The sequence below is a fragment of the Bufo gargarizans genome, chromosome 3 (genome assembly GCF_014858855.1).
Source record: "Bufo gargarizans isolate SCDJY-AF-19 chromosome 3, ASM1485885v1, whole genome shotgun sequence".
NCBI classification, from domain to species: Eukaryota; Metazoa; Chordata; class Amphibia; order Anura; family Bufonidae; genus Bufo; species Bufo gargarizans.
This window is the reverse complement of record NC_058082.1, coordinates 233,178,572-233,196,292: the sequence shown is the minus strand read 5'-3', so window position 1 is coordinate 233,196,292 and position 17,721 is coordinate 233,178,572. Positions and strand designations below refer to the sequence as shown.

At 39.5% G+C, this 17,721-nt stretch overlaps 1 protein-coding gene across 2 annotated transcripts in view; it reads left to right on the top strand.

Moving 5' to 3' along the window:
- NALCN (sodium leak channel, non-selective) overlaps positions 1-17,721 on the top strand; it is a 759,765-nt gene that overhangs the window by 123,791 nt on the left and 618,253 nt on the right. For both annotated transcript variants that reach the window (XM_044284936.1, XM_044284935.1), the window contains 2 exons: positions 5,044-5,127; positions 7,868-8,007. In XM_044284936.1, coding sequence (XP_044140871.1) covers positions 5,044-5,127; positions 7,868-8,007 — 224 coding nt within the window. The remainder of the gene's footprint in view (positions 1-5,043; positions 5,128-7,867; positions 8,008-17,721) is intronic.

Sequence of the window (17,721 nt, the reverse complement as noted above, 5' to 3'; positions counted from 1 at the left end):
ACTTCCATGAACTCACTATGCCCATCAGCGAATACCTTAGGGTGTCTACTTTCCGAAATGGGGTCATTTTTGGGGTGTTTTTCTACTGTCTGGGCATTGTAGAACCTCAGGAAACATGACAGGTGCTCAGAAAATAGATAGATGCATAACAGGCATAGGCAGGTTTAGCATAAGACCCGCCTGAACTGAGACCACCTTGACGCTTGGTTGTTATATACTCGTGGACTATAGCGGCGTCTATACCGCAGCCCCTGACGAAGCTAACAGCGAAACCCGGGTCGGGCAAACATATATGCATATGAAAACTCTGGAATATGTGAGTAAAATAAAATTTGGTTACCTCTGAGTGCTGAGGGTATTGCACCATCTCTCTGTCCTTTCTGTGAAGGTAATCCTGATTCGGCTGGAGCGAGCGGTTGGTGGCTTGACGTGAGAACTGATAACAGGCTGGAGGTGGACAGCAGGATCATTGCATGTGAATTGCGGACCTGCAGTTGATACTTTTTACGGCTGAATAAGAACTTGGCTCTCTGTGTTTATGGTTTTTCCAACCACTTTCATAAACTGCTAACAATATAGCGCGGTTCCCGCATATAACTTTATATTTGGACACTATCAGACACAAATATACATTCTGTAAGGTTACTCTTTTAAAAAAATATATATATTAATTCTACTCTTTCTCACACTATAAAAACTAAAATGTTATAAAAAAGTAACACAAATATTATGGGTGAGTTTTATTAAAAAGGTTATCCAGCCTTGGAGCTGACAATTCCTGGGGTCCTCTTAACCATTGCCCAGATGATAAAAGAAAATCCCACTTACTGTACCTGTCTGCAGTTCCACCGCTTATTCATTCTAGGCCACTTCCAATCCCTATAGGACCAAAGAATGGCTCGGCCAGAGCAGCTTAAACGCTACATCATAGCAGTGATGTACCATTTAAGCCATTGTGCACTGAGGCCTGAGATTGGCTGCAGTGGTCACTGGACAAAGCTGATTCCAGGTCCTAAAGGGATCAGAAGTGTCTGGGAACTGAGCACCAGCTGGACCATGGACAGGATAGAGGGGCTTTTTATGGTCAATGCACCATTAGATCCTCAGAGGTTGTCAGCTCCAAGGCTGGACAAACCAATTTATGACTGTCAATTCATGCACCAGTCTTGATAAGAAGTGCTCTGGAGTAAGATGCACCAGTTCAGGCCTCTTAATAAATAGTGTTGATCACGAATATTAGAATTTCGAATTTTTATCACGAATATAGGTACTTCGAAAATTCGCAGATTTTTCGCTTATAGTTATATATTCGTAATTTCGAATATTCGAAAAAAATAATAGATTTTTTTTTTTTTATCAGTACACATGATCCCTCTCTGCTTTTAGCTTGTGGGCCAATAAGAAGGCTGCAATATACTTGACTTTAGGAGTAGTAGTGTTTGCGAAGTTTGCTCTATATTCGTTTTTTCAAATATTCGCTATATTGCTATATATTCTTGTTTTAGACTATTACGAATATTCGAAAAAACTAAGTTATAGCAATATAGCGAATATTCGAAAAAAACGAATATAGAGCAATTTAGCTAATATAGTGCTATAATCTTTTTTGTCTAATAGTTGTAGTTTTTTTCCAATCTGAACTTCAGATGAGAAAAAAATTACAACTATTAGACAAAGAAGATTATAGCACTATATTAGCTAAATTGCTCTATATTAGTTTTTTTCGAATATTCGCTATATTGCTATATATTCTTGTTTTAGAATATTCGAAAAACGAAGTTATAGCAATATAGCGAATATTCGAAAAAAAATCGAATATAGAGCAATCTAGCTAATAGTGCTATAATCTTTTTTGTCTAATAGTTGTGGAAAAATTCGCAATATAAAATATGAATCCGAAAATTCGAATTACAAAAATTGGCATATTACACAATCATTACCTTGCCGATTTTTCCGAGTAAAAAAATCGCGAATTTGCAAATATAAATGGCACATCTCTCGTAAGCCTGAGTGTGCCAGAAAAGCAACCAGCTATAAACTGGCGTAGATTTGTGCTATAATTTTGGTGATTATAGTAAATCTCTCAAGCCATAAAGGCCACAACCAACCCACTAGACCCCACCCACATTTTGAAAAGTGACAAGAGCAGCATAAAAAAGTAGCAGTTTTTGAAAGTAAAGTTATGCTTTTTACAACTTTTGTATGCCAGAGTACTGTACTTTGATAAAAAAAATAAAGTCCTATCTGTCCCAAACAAAAAGCAAAAATAATTATATTAGCATATATAAAATGATACCAGTTTAACCAACAGAGACAAAAAATGGCCTGGTCATCATGGACATTTTAGACTGGTATTAAGTTGTTAAGCAGATTATGGTGGATAACTAAAATAATCTCCTGAAATGTGTTTAATTTCAGATGCTCATGGAAAATAGAATTTGCAAATGACACGTTTCAAACAGTGCCAGAGAAGCGCTCGATAGCATAACACAGCATATTTAAAGTCTGCAGAAGTGATTATTTGTACTTACATGGTAACTGCCTCAAGCTGTCACTTGTAATGTATGAGCCAAGCTTGCAACAGAGCTGATGATTTGGGGAGAAGCTGTGTAGATGAATTACATGTTAAAATGCATAACTATGTAAAATACAAACCTAGGACGACAACTCTGAAGCCTTAAAGCAGTATTCTGGTTGTTCAAAGTGATGAATGGAGAGGCAGTCTGCTGGAACCCTAACAAATCATAAGAATGGGTACCCCGTAGCTCTCAGAGCCAGTGAGCTGAACAGATAAATAAAGTAGTTCACATACTCGACCTGCTGCTCCGTTCATTTGGGAAGGTACGAGAGGAAGTAGGTATCTGTTCTCTTGATCGGTGGCGCTGCCAGCGGTAGGATCCCACCGATCTAATAGTTATCCCCGTAATACCTTTTTAAGACATATTTCTATGCTGGATGCTAACAGGAAGAATATGCACCCCATCTTGTTAAAGAGTTTGTCAGAGAGAGGCTTCAGACAGGCGGATCTTCTATCTTCATTCATCAGGACCTGCGCTGACGTCACAATTACGTCAAAGGTCCTTTTACAGGTCCTGAAAGAAGAAGCAAGAAGACGATGCCAGCTGCGCGATCAATTGGATAAGGTGAGTACATTTTTTATATTTTTTCACCCCTCAATTGATATTTTATTAAGCATTCTGTATTAAGGATGCTATTATTTGTCCTTATAACCATGTAATAAGGGAAAATAATAAAATCTACACAACACCTAACCCAAACCTGAACTTCTGTGAAGAAGCCCGGGTTCGGGTCTGGGTACCACATTCAGTTTTTTAATCAAACGCGTGCAAAACGCATTGCACCCGTGCAATAAAAACTAAACAATGCAACGCAATCGCAGTCAAAACTGACTGAAATTGCGTGCGCACTCACGCGGGTTTTCCGCAATGCACGTGCGACGCATCCGGAGCAAATCCGGGACAGCGTTAGACAGCTTGTACCAAAGGAGTGGGGCAGCAATACCGCATCACAAGACGTCAGACTTCCATAGAAATAATTTCCCTGTGACTAGACAGCTCTCCTTAACCCTTAATGACCAAGCTTGAAAAGGTCTTAATGACCAATGGTTTAATAATCCTAACTTATTGATTTATTGAACTACTGAAATCATTTTTGCAACATAATTTTTTTTTGATTTTTTTTTGTTTGGGGAAAACTGCCTAAAATGTAAAAAAAAAACTGTAAATATGGAAATTGACACAAAGAATTATTTTGTGTAAGTCGTTGGAATATAATATGTATGGTTTGACTGGTGAATAAGGTGACTTTGTCGATGGTTGTGGTTGGCTTGGGTGTTTTTTGTTCTTTTTTATTTGGATATAATTTTATATTTATATTTTCTACTTTGTTTTTTGTCTATTCTTGCCACTTATGAAAAGACCTCTGGGAACATTAACACTTTTTTCTTTTTCTGCACTATATCTAACCATCCAAATAAGTCAGTCGGGGCTCATGCACACATTGCGGTCCACAAATTGCAGATCTGCAAAATACAGATACCAGACGTCTGGCCCATAATAGAACAGTCATATCCTTGTCCGTAACGCAGACAAGTATAGGACATATTCAGTATTTTTGCCACGGAACGGACATATGGATGCGCACAGCACACGGTGTGCTGTCTGCATCTTTTGCGGCCCCATTAAAGTGAATGGGTCCGCATCTGACCTGCAAAAAATGCAGATCAGATGCAAACAAAAAATATGTTCATGTGCATGAGCCCTTACAGGGATAAACAGCCTGCTGTTGGGACATTTTATGCCGCAATACGGCCATGGAACCACAACGGCCATGTGAACAGGCCCTTAGGGCTCATTCACACAACCTTATGCCCCCCGAGACATACGGTTCGTGAGCGGGCCATATGTCCCCGAGCGGCATACATCGTGCGCACGGGAGCGCACAGCATCATAGTAACCTATGATGCTGTGCGCTCCCATGCGCACAATGTATGCCGCTCCGGGACATATGGCCCGCTCCCGGAGGTCATACGGTCGTGTGCATTAGCCCTTATACTGAGGGGTACCTCCTGGCTTCCACTACAGTGTCCATTGTTTTCACAGCAAGAATAGCACTTCATGCTAAACTAATATTGCATATAACAGCAGTATGAACATAGCCTTAGATGTTTTTAAACTGCTGGTTTACCCAGCATTCCACTAGAGGGCATCTCTCTTTTATCACGATTTTTCTTCAGAACTTCCAATCGCTGACCAAACACTTTTACATCTGTATCTGCGTATTGATTGGATTTAGTTATTTCAGCCCACATGAAAGTGTCATTTGGGTCTTGGTTTCAAATTCAGACCCCAAAAAATCGGATCATCCCAGACCGGGAAAATATCCTGTGGAGAACAATTGCCATATAAAACACGCCTTAACTAGTTACATGGATTGTACAATGTATACATAGTAAAGAAAAAAGGTGGTATATTTTTTAAACATTAACTATGAATTGATTACTTTTGAACTTAACTTTTTCAGGGAGATACATCCTATGTCAAGGATCGTTGGTGTGTTTTTGATGGATTCATGGTCTTTTGTCTCTGGGTTTCCTTAGTTTTACAGGTAATTCTAAAGAACACAATTTTAGCATGTTAAGAATACTAAGTTAAATAATATTAAAATATTTGTCATATGTTCAGCATATAATTAGCTTTCTCTAGGACACCATAAATATAACTGTAACTAGTCTAACGTCTGTGTCTCCTCTGCTACTAGAGTCAGTCGCCCCATGTGCTTCTGCATGGTGGCTTTTTACAGGGTCATATTACATAGGCTGCAATTGATAGAAATTGTCACAGCATCCAGTGGAGCATGCCACAAAATGTTCTGAATAAAATCAGAGACATATAGAGGTAAAACATGGCCCATATTATGGCTCTTTACATCCTGGAACTTGTACAGAGCCATAATTTGGTCACAGATAATGTGTAACAACTGGTAACTTTTTGTGTGAATATACCACTTTTTTTACAGAGTAGATTAAACGTCTGCTCATTCTGAGTTTAGGAGTCAATTGGGCAGTTCTGTTCAGTTGCTGACAACTGTCCTTATGCATAGTGATTTCACACAAAACTATTGAGGTGTTTATGAGTTTTTTGCCACACTTATGGTGTAGTAAACCAGTATACCATATTTGCCCTATAATTTGAAACTTTTCTCACTTTTGGCTTAAAGTGGTGAGAAAAGTGGGCAGTGCTAACTAGGAGGGTGTCATGAGTGGCATCATTATGACGCATCTATTAAATTTGAATATAGAAAATGGTGCAGTGGTCAGTGGTGCAATGCTGCAGTCATTATCTATTATATACAGCTCAGGATGCACCGCTTAAAGGGAGTCTGTCACCTCCATATGGCCATATACAGTGCTTACATGGCTCTGTAGCACACCTACACAGGATTGTAACGGTACCTTTGTTCTTTTCTTTAGACTTGCACCAGCAGCAAAAACGAAGTTTAATTCATATGCAAATGAGCACTCGCAAGTGCCCAGGGGCGGCGTTCAGGGCTGCTCTGCCTTCTTTTCACTTTACTCCTCCCCAGTCTCTGCCTTTGCCCTATCGATGAGGCAAGAGACTTGGAGGGCGGGCAAAGGCAGAGACTGGGGAGGAGTAAAGGGAAAAGAAGGCAGAGCAGCCTGGGCACCTACACACTGAACGCCGCCCCTGGGCACTTGCGAGGGCATTTTTTCTGCTTGTGCAAGTTTAAAGAAAAGAACAAAGGTACCGTTACAATCCTGTATAGGTGTGCTACAGAGAAATGTAAGCGCTGTATATAGCCATATGGAGGTGACAGACTCCCTTAAATAAATTAGTGGCATTTTACTCCCAACACAATCCATTTAAGACTGGTGTATAAGATCGCAACCTTAAGGCCTCTTTCACACGGGCGTCGCGTGTGAGGGCCAGATAGGATGCGGGTGCGTTGCGGGAAAATGCACGATTTTTCAGCGCGGGTGCAAAGTGTTTTAATGTTTTACACACGCGTGACAAAAATCGCCATGTTTGGTACCCAGACCCGAACCCGGACCTCTTCACAGAAGTTCGGGTTTGGGATCGGTGTTGCGTAAATTTTATTATTTTCCCTTATAATATGTTTATAAGGGAAAATAATAGCATTCTTAATACAGATTATGGATGGAGGGGTTAAAAAAAATAATTTTTTAAGCTCACCTCATCCACTTGTTCGCGCAGCCCGGCTTCTCTTCTTTCTTTTCTTTGAGGACCTGGGAGAAAAAAACCTTTGGTAATGGACCATGTGATGGACCATGTGATGAGCGCAGTGACGTCACCAAAGGTCCTTTTCTCCAAGGTTCTCAAAGAAGAAGAAAGAAGAGAAGCCGGGCTGCATGAACAAGTGGATGAGGCGAGTTAAAAACATTTTTTTTAATATATTTTAACCCCTCCATCTCTAATTTACTTAGCATTGTGTATTAAGAATGCTATCATTTTCCCTTATAACCATGTTATAAGGGAAAATAATAAAGATCGGGTCCCCATCACCTAGCAACCATGCGTGAAAATCACACCGCATCCGCACCCGCACTTGCTTGTGGATGCTTACTATTTTCACGCAGCCCCATTCACTTCTATGGGCCTGCGTTGCATGAAAAACGCACAATATAGAGCATGCTGCGATTTTCACGCAACGCACAAGTGATGCGTGAAAATCACAGCTCATGTGCGCAGCCCCATAGAAATGAATGGGACCGGATTCAGTGCGGGTGCAATGCTTTCAACTCACGCTTTGCACCCGTGTGAAAGAGGCCTAATTAGTCAACCTGCTCAGCTCTTCTTGCTCTACTTAATACATGTTCAGTGTGGCAATTTCTCTTTTAATAAGAATTTTGCATATTTAGGTTCTATGTAAAATGAAGACAATTTTGCCCGGGACATCATGTTTTATGCCTCCATTTGACGTATATGGTATGTTAGAAAAAAAGGATACAAGAATGTAGCACACCATGTTCTTGTATCCTGCAGAGCCCGGCAAAAAAAAAAAAGAAACGTTTTTATTTATTATTTTTTTTACAGTAGAAGTCTATGGTGAACAGATGCCATTGTATGGGAGGATGGGAAAAACGTGATGTGAACCCAGCCTTACACATAGTATTGTACTCTTTCAGAATTTTACTTACAATCTAAGGATTTAACCATTCTTAGTATCAACTGTCAGCTATCTATTAATGCAACTGACAATAGTATGTAATCATTTTCCCTGTAAGGACACTTGCCCAGTGATTACATTTCCAGTGAAAGGAAAATGCATTTTATATATTAATTTTGTTTTGTCTGTTCACAATTAGGTTTTTGAAATTGCAGAAGTTGTTGATCAGATGTCTCCATGGGGAATGTTACGGATTCCTCGTCCTTTGATAATGATTCGTGCTTTTCGTATTTATTTCCGTTTTGAACTGCCAAGAACTAGGATAACAAACATTTTAAAGTAAGTCATCTAGTTTTTTTCTTATTGCTACCATAGCAACTGTATATATTTCAAGATGCTGAATAATACTGTATTTTAAAAAGTGTGACTTATTTCGTATAATGAGTATATACTTTAAAATTCAAATGATTCACAATCTCCTTCATTTCACAAACTTTCATTTATTGAGACTTTAAATTATACCAAATTTTTAAGTATTTTAACTCCTTCCCGCAGCATGGCATAAATGTACGGCATGAAAAGCCTTACATTAAGGCACCATGCTGTATTTTTGTGGCATGGAGATGGCAGCAGCTCAGGAACTGAGCCACCATCATCAGCAGTGGATGTCAGCTGTAACATACAGCATGCTGCTAGCACCGATCCTGGCCGTTTAACCCCTTAGAGGTTTACATAGGGATGGAGAGCTCTCTCCTTCCGATCAGACCTTGTAACGCAATTGCAGGGTCCCAGTGGTTGCCATGGCAGCTGGAAGCTCTACAAAGGCCACTATAGGCTAGTATATTTTACTAGAGATCAGATTATTGTATGTTTTAGTTCCCAAGTGGGACCTAAAGAAAGTGAAGAATAATGTAATTGGTTAAAAAATGAAAAATAAAATAAACTGCACAAAATTGATATAGTCTCATCTGTAACGATCTGATCTATAAAAAGTTCACATTACCTATCCTGTAGGGTGAACACTATAAAGAAAAGAAAATTAAAAAACAATGATGAAATTGCAGTTTTTCTTTAATCAAAAAGTCATTTGTGCCTCAAAATGTTAACAATAAAAACTACACCCCGTCCCATAAAAAAAAAAGCTCTCACACAGCTACGTTGATGGAAAAATAAGTTATGAGTCTTAGATGTAGCAATGCAAAAAAAATAAAAAAATGTATACACTTCTAGACCAAGCCATTTGCCCCCTTTCTAGCCAAGCCAAATTTTGCAAATCTGATATGTGTCAATTTATGTGGTAATAATTTTGGAATTCTTTCTTATCCAAGCCGTTCAGAGATTTTTTTTTCAGTACACATTGTACATAATGTTAATGATTATTTTGATACAATATGTTTTATTGAAATTTTTTTTAAAAATTCAATATTTTAGAAATTTGAATCTTTTTGCTTTTAAGACAGATAGTGATACCTCAAAAAAATACTTACTAATTAATAATCACCATATGCTTACTTTATGTTGGCAGCATTTTGGTAATGTAGTTTTATTTTATTTTTTGGACGTTAAAAGGTTTCAAATTTTAGAAGCAATTTTTGGAATTTTCAAGAAAATTTCTAAAATCAACTTTTTGAAGAACCAATTCATTTCTGTAGTCACTTTGAGGAGCTTACATGCTAGAAACCACCTATAAATTACCCCATTTTAGAAATGATACCCCTCAAACTATTCAAAACTGGTATTAGAAATGTTGTTAGCCCTTTAAAGGGGTATTCTGGTTGCCAAAAATATATCTTATGTTTTAGACTAACTCATCATCATTAATTACCAAATATAATGTAAATTTAACATATTTACCATTCAGTAATTATAAAGGTAGTTTTCTTCCTCTGCTACCCAGTGTGTTTCCACATAAATTACCATGGCATCGACCTGTATTTCTGAGCCTTTGTTAGGTTGAGCATGCTCAGTGTGTTGCTATCAATTCTCTAGCTAAATGTCTTGTGAAAAAAAGGGAATGTTAGTGTCCTGGTGAATGCTGAGTATTTTACACAAGGAGGAAATTTAACTTATGTTTTTTTTTTACTATTGATTTCTTCTGCATCTGGGGCTGTCATAGTAGCCCTAGTTATAGGGAAAATAGAGCCATCAGAGAGGCTGTACAGCATTATACAGTGCTGTACAACCTCGTTGCAGGGCTGATCCTGGTCCATGGAAGACCCGACAGCTCCTGCACGCCCCTGTGTCCAGCAGTCACATTACCGCCGGGCTGGAGCAGAATGTGGCACATCGAATCCTTAGCTCTTTCAGTGCTGTGTATACAGTAATATAGAAGGCAGGGACACACAGGAATGGTCCCTGCCTTCTTTATGGGGTGCCTTGCTGTCACTGACAGCGGACCCCCAGCACAGCAGCTGCACAATTAGTGTGCAGATGAGATCTCTGAAAGGATGTTTCAGAATGTCAATTCAGCGATAAACCCGACCGCCCAGGACGTTTATAGTCTATAGGCAGTCAAGAAGTGGTTAATAAAGTGATTTAATGATGAAAAAGTAGTAAACCATGAAATAAACCTATATACATGTAGTACCGCCATATTAGTGTCAACCTGCAGAATAAAGTTATCATATATATACCGCATGGTATATGGCATAAAAAAACAGAATTACTATTTTTGCCCACCTCCCATTCTGAAAAAATGTACTAAAAAGAGATCATAAAGGCAAATAAAAACGTTATGGATGTTAGTATATGGCTATGCAAAATGCAACAAATTTTTAATAAGAAAAAGATTTTATGATGCAAAAGTAGTAAAACATGGAAAAAACTATATAAATATGGTATCACTATAATCATATCAACCTTCAGATTAAAGTTGTTATATATACGGTATGGAATCGCAAAAAAATACCTTATCTGGGTATAGGTATTTTTACACAAAATACAATAGGCCCATGAGGCTGAATACCAACTTTACCCAGAAAACAATCACTACTTAAAATATAACCTTTATTTGTGACTGTATCAAAAACTAGATTGTGCGAGACATACACTGCGGTGTTAAAAATACACTTTTCCCTGTCTACTAGGGCTAACCGCTTTGAAGTAACATATCCAGTGTTACCAGTTAACTCACTCTACCTCCTAGTTTTGAACTCACTCTACCTCCTAGTATATACTTGTTAAACTACTAGTTGCTTAGTTGCAGAGAGACAGGTGGAAAGCTGCACAATACCCCTGAAGAAGCCGGGTTAGCTGGTGAAACATGTCGGGGGGAAGTTTCTAGGTTTTAGGATCACTTGTTCACCTGTCTCTCTGCACCCGAGCAACTAGTAGTTTAACAAGTATATACTAGAAGGTAGATTGAGTTCAATACAGTAATCAGTGAGTTAACTGGTAACATTGGATATGTCACTACAAAGTGGTTATCCTTAGCAGGGAGAGTGCACATGACTAGTAGACAGGGAAAAGTGTATTGTTAAGGCCTCTTTCACACTTGCGTTGTCCGGATCCGGCGTGTACTCCACTTGCCGGAATTACACGCCGGATCCGGAAAAACGCAAGTGAACTGAAAGCATTTGAAGACGGATCCGTCTTCAAAATGCGTTCAGTGTTACTATGGCAGCCAGGACGCTATTAAAGTCCTGGTTGCCATAGTAGTAGTGGGGAGCGGGGGAGCGGTATACTTACCGTCCGTGCGGCTCCCAGGGCGCTCCAGGATGACGTCAGAGCGCCCCATGCGCATGGATGATGTACCATCACGTCACTCTGGAGCGCCCCGGGAGCCGCACGGACGGTAAGTATGCTGCTTCCCCGCTCCCCCACTACACTTTACCATGGCTGCCAGGACTTTAGCGTCCCGGCAGCCATGGTAACCATTCAGAAAAAGCTAAACGTCGGATCCGGCAATGCGCCGAAACGGCGTTTAGCTTAAGGCCGGATCCAGATCAATGCCTTTCAATGGGCATTAATTCCGGATCCGGCCTTGCGGCAATTGTTCAGGATTTTTGGCCGGAGCAAAAAGCGCAGCATGCTGCGGTATTTTCTCCGGCCAAAAAACGTTCCGGTCCTGAACTGAAGACATCCTGATGCATCCTGAACGGATTTCTCTCCATTCAGAATGCATTAAGATAAAACTGATCAGGATTCTTCCGACATAGAGCCCCGACGACGGAACTCTATGCCGGAAGAAAAGAACGGAGGTGTGAAAGAGCCCTAACACCGCAGTGTATGTCTCACACAATCTAGTTTTTTATACAGTCACAAATAAAGGTTATATTTTAAGTAGTCATTGTTTTCTGGGTAAAGTTGGTATTCAGCCTCATGGGCCTATTGTTATATACGGTATAGGGAACCCCATAAACATGTTAGGGTGGGTTCACATCTGCGTTCTGGATTCCGTTATGGCTTTCCGTTATAACATGGTTATAACGGAAAATAACGGATTTCATAAGACGGAACAACGGATCCGTTATGCTGCCCAAAGACTTGTATTATTACAAAATGCAAAACGGAAGCCTTTAAAAGGCATTTCGTCTTAATAGAAGTCTATGGGAATCATAGCGGATCCGTCCCGTTTCTGTTATGCAGAACGGAGAAAAAAGTCCCGTCGACGGGACTTTGTTTTCCGTTTTGCTTGACTGGAACCAGACGGATCCATTATGATTCCCATAGACTTCTATTAAGACAGATCAAAACGGAATGCCTCTTAAAGGCTTCCGTTTTGACTTCCGTCTTATGGATTCCGTTATTTTCTGTTATAACCATGTTATGGAAAGCCAAAATGGAATCCAGAACGCAGATGCAAACCCACCCTTAAAAAAAAAAGAATTGAAATTTTTGTCCACTTCCAAATCTTTTTTATAAAAATGTATCAAAAAGTTATATGTATCCAAATTGGTGCCCATTAAAGTTGCAGCTTGCCCCGCAGAAAACAACATCCCACACACACACAAGTCAACAATAACATAAAGTTCCATGTTACAAAATCCAGATGCTGCTCCCTTCGGGGCCCTGACATTTCCACAGTTGGCAGTTTATGACCACATTTGGTGTATTTCTGTACTCTATCAAACACATATTGCATTAAAAGCATCACTACACACCTAGCTAAATTCCTTGGGTATGTAGTTTCAAAAATGGGATTATTTATTAGGGTTTCCACCGTACAGGTACCTCAGGGGTGCTGCAAGTTCAGCTTGGCACCCTAACCATTCCACTAAAATGTGGCCAAATGGTGTTCCTTCCCTTTTGAGCCCTGCTGTGTGCCCTAACAGCAGGTTACAACCACATATGGGGTATTGCCGTACTCGGGAGGAATGGCATAACAATTTTTAGGGTATGTTTTCTTGGGTTAACCCTTGCATAAATGAAAAATTTTGGGCTAACACTACATATTATTGTTAACATGCTATAATGGTCTTTTTTTTATGTTTTAGCATGTTAAAGGAGTTGTCCTGGAAAAGACAATACTGACTTATCCTCAGAATAGGTTTTCATTATCACATCAGCGTGGGTCCAAGTTCAGTCATCCCTGCCAATCAACTGTTTTAGGGATTAGCTGTGCTCACCGGAGCTCTGGTGAGCAGTGCAGGTTCCCTGCAGCTTTCCAAGGATAGCTGTTATGGTTCCCTCAGCCACCGCTGCCTCTTTGCAGCAGTATCTGGTTGCCAGAGGAATCATATCAGTCAGGATGCTCAGCTAGCAGCTCCACCTGGAGTACAGAGACGCCTGTGTGAGCTGTTCTTTGTTCAGTATAAAAGGCCGGTGCCTGCATGTGCTGGTGTCAGTGAATTTCTTGTCTTATGGCTTTCCATGTTGTTCCCTTGCTGTTATTGAAGTCTCCTCTGACTTGGATTTTCTGGATTGGTATTGTGACAAAGTTTTTAGCTTCTGGTGATTTGGTATTGTATTGATCTCCTGTTTTTTACTTTCTGGCGCATTTGTTTTCTTATTCGCCCCGCATGTAGATAGATATTCTCCACAGTAGCTAGCTCAGTATATAAGGCACCTGAACACAGAAGCATAAATATGTGTGTATTTGGCCTCCCTCACAGAAGCACTCCAGGTTTCCTTTTTTTTTTTACATATACACTACTCACAAAACATTTGAGGTATTTGGCTTTGGCATTTTAAGATGAACCTAAAATGCACTCTAACCTTTACAGGTTAACTTAGTGTGACCTTCTCTAAACTTTTGAATGCACTTGTCCAACTGTTCAATGTTTCAGTACTTTTTGCCCAACTTGCTGTTCTCTAACAAGGAGCTTAACGGCAAAATTCCCAACAGGTGTTTATCCATGAATCGCCCAATAATTTTTAAGGTTCAATTAGAATTGGTATTTAAACAGTCCTCCATCATGCTGTTCACATTTTGACATCATGAGACCAAGACGAGCAGAAATGATGGCCGCCAATGATGTTGGAGACCTCAAGCAGTGCACTATTCATCAGCCACTATTGTCACTAGAGAAGTGGTGCTGTTACAGTGTGGGCAGGTGTGTCTAGTCAATACAAAACTGCCCTACACTTTGAGAATGGTACCTTGACAAGCCTATACTACTTGAATAACATCATTAATACAGTCACAATGATCTGCATGAACATGGATGACAATGCGCCAGCTCATCAAGGTCGGAATGGCTGCTGGAGACTGGAGTTGGCTGCACTTACTCCAGACCTGAATCCCATTGAAAACCTATGGGATCAGCTGAGTCGCCATGTGGAGGCTCGTAACTGTGTACCCCAGAACACAATGACCTGAAGGCCTCCCTTCAAAAAGAGTGGGATGCCATGCCTTAGCAGACAATAAGTTGACTTGTGAACAGCATGAAATGTTATTGTCAAGCTGTAATTTATGCTCAAGGCCATATAACAAGTTATTCAGACATTGACATTTTTTGTAGGGATATAGCCAACACTGTTATTGGCTTTTGTTTCAATAAATTGTTTGAGATGAGAAAATCACCATTGCAGGCTTCTACTTAAATGCCCGACTTTCATGATATACTATCATTGTAGAGTTAACCTTTTACATTTTCCATAATTTTCACCCAAAAGCTAAATATCCCTAACTTTTTGTGAGCAGTGTATTACTAACACACCACCAATATTCTAGCAGTGCTACGTGTTACACCCTAATGCTATTGCATCCATACATTTTATTCCTTTTCATTATTGGAACCATGTCATGTGATCTCAAGTCTGACCATCAGCCCAGAGCTTGCTTTAATGTGTAGACAGCAGTGGTCAGTCTCCCAAAAGTGTTTCTATGGGCATTACATGATGACATCATCACCTTTCACAGTCCTCCTGCCAGCCCTTAGGCTACATGCACACGACAGTGAAAAAAAATGTCTGTTAAAAACGGAAATTTTTAATGGATGTTTATTTCACTGATGCCTTTCTGAGAAATGGACGTTAAAAATTGACCCATTCAATTGTATGGGGGCAGTCCGTATATTTTTTTACGTCCATTTTTCACTGATCTAGCAGGTTAGTGTGTACAGTAATTAGTCGCTGTTATATAAACCATCTGACTCACGCTGTCTGTCTATGCCATCTGTGTGTGCTGACTCTCCAGTGTAGTTCTATGAAATGTAGCTTCACACTGGTCTCCCTGCCTCTTGCATGTTAAAGCTCACAGGGGGAAGAGAGAGAGATAACAAGGCAGAGAGGGTAGTAAAGCTCAAGCTGCATCACTTGGGAAAACATGGAGATCCTGCAATGTGAGGGGACAGCAATTTTATATCACTGATCTGTTATAGCCAACCTTACACAGAACTCAAAGCAGTGCAGTGTGATGCCTCTGCCTCTGCAAAGCCAGGCATGATGGGAAATATAGGATTCAAGAGGAAAACCACATCTAAACGGAAGGAGGAATCCAGATGACAGACAACCCAGAAATTGCACCTGAAATAAAACAGCTATAAACAAGACATACACAACGAGCCTCTATTGGCCTATCTTGCACTGAATAGGAATAAAAATAAAAATCCTCGAGTGCTTCTTTAAAGAGGACCTATCATTACATTTAATAATTGGAATTTAGTACCAGTTCTTAATGCTTCTGACCCCCTGAGTATTGTGCTTTTTACCTTTATACTCAGCACTGGAGGTATTAAAATTAGGTCTTCACTCAGCTTGGTCTCACAAGATGAGGAAGATTTGCAAGATTGCGATGGGCATCTCCATCGCTCTGAGGCTGTCCGCTATGTTTGGACAGCGTGGGAGCAACAGTATACAATCTGCCTATAGAGAAGAGATATTATTTGCCACCCCCATGCCCCCACCAATCAGTTGTTTGAAGAGGCCACATCCTCTTCCTAGGCCAGTGATGTCACGTTCATCGGTCAAAGAGCCTAGTTGCAGCTCTGTCCCTTTCAAATGAATAGGCCTGAGCTGCAATAGCAATCACAGCTGCTATATAATTGACAACTCTGTGCTTCTTATGCTGCAAGGCGCCCACAGCTCTCACTGGAGTGCCATGGCCTCTTTAAACAGCTCATTGGCAAGGGTGCTAGGTTTTGGACCCCTACCAATCACATATTCATGACCTATCCTGAGGATAGGTCATCAGTATAGAAGACCTAGGAAACTCCTTTGCAAGATTTACGATTTGTGCTTCAAACTTTCTATTTCAAGTTCATCAATTCACAAATTTAATTGGAATTTAACATAATATAATTTACTGGATTTATAGCAATGATCCTAAAGTGTAGATTATCTTGTAATAATTTAATTTTAAATTCATTTAAAATTATTTATACAGTGTATAATTTACCTATTAAGAAAATTATTGACACAAAAATAAACATGTCACCTGTCAGACTGCTTATTAAAATTTCCCCAAATTATCAGCGGTTCAGAGATTTAATTTCCTGATTTGCATTCAGTTAATTAAATTGTAATTTTGTTTAAAAAGTGCTTTTAGTTATGGCCTAGTTGATTGCCACATATGCTGTATAACAATCCAATGGTTATACAACTGAATAATTTCAATTACTATTGTATGTACCATTCTAAAATGATTCCAAAATAACAATGTATTATATTGTAAAGAGATTGTCTCATCCCAAAACAAATTTTAGTGAGGGAAAGGAGAGTGTATAAATAAAATAAAAAAATGCACTTACTTACTGAATGCTGCTCTGTTCTAACTGCAAGGCTCCTGTCTCAGCACCTTCCGTCCCCAGAAGACCTGACGTGTTATGTCACTGTGGTCACATAGGCCACTGCAGCCATTTACTGGCCTCAGCTGTCAACCGAGGGACTCTCAGTGGCTCAGTAATTTGGGGACAGATCACTGCTGGTGCTAAAAACGTCAGCAGTGCTCGTGATCACAGACAGAAAATATAATATACACACATGTTTTTCTAAACATTTTTAAAAAAAAAATTCCAAGTGCAATAAACAGAAGGGTTAAATATACAGAACAGTAGTACCAGCAGGCAAGAAATATGGGAGGAAGAGATACAGCCTTTTACCATCTTCACATATATATAGATATAGATGCCAGAGGTCCATAAACTAAGGAGCAATTGTCAAATGACCCCTGAAAAAAAAATAACAAAACAGAAAACGAGGAAAGATAATACACTACAAATTCAGAGTCTCAAGAGAGATAATAAGAGCTACAATTCCATATGTCCCAGTGTTTGAAAAAGTGTGTGTAAATGCAGTGCCAGTGTCTTTTCATAAGAGCACACAGTATTAATTAAATCAATCACCTCATTAATGCGATTTTCCAGTGTCTAGTGACTACTAACGTGTAAAGTAAAGCCATGAAAAGTAAAGCTAGTACTTTTCTGTAAGAGGGTATTTCATTGATAAAAATCAATTATATTTATTTATATAAGGCATGGAATCTTATTAATTTGCCATTTAATGGGGCATTAACTATACATTAACATTTATTGGAGTAAAGGCTATCTGCAATAGTTTTTTATGGCTTCAAAGATTCTAATCTAAAGATGAAATTGTACCATGCGTTGTTGCCTTGAGCCGTGGGCTCTCCCAAGCGGTCCAAAGCGGATCAGTTTTGCCCTAATGCATTCT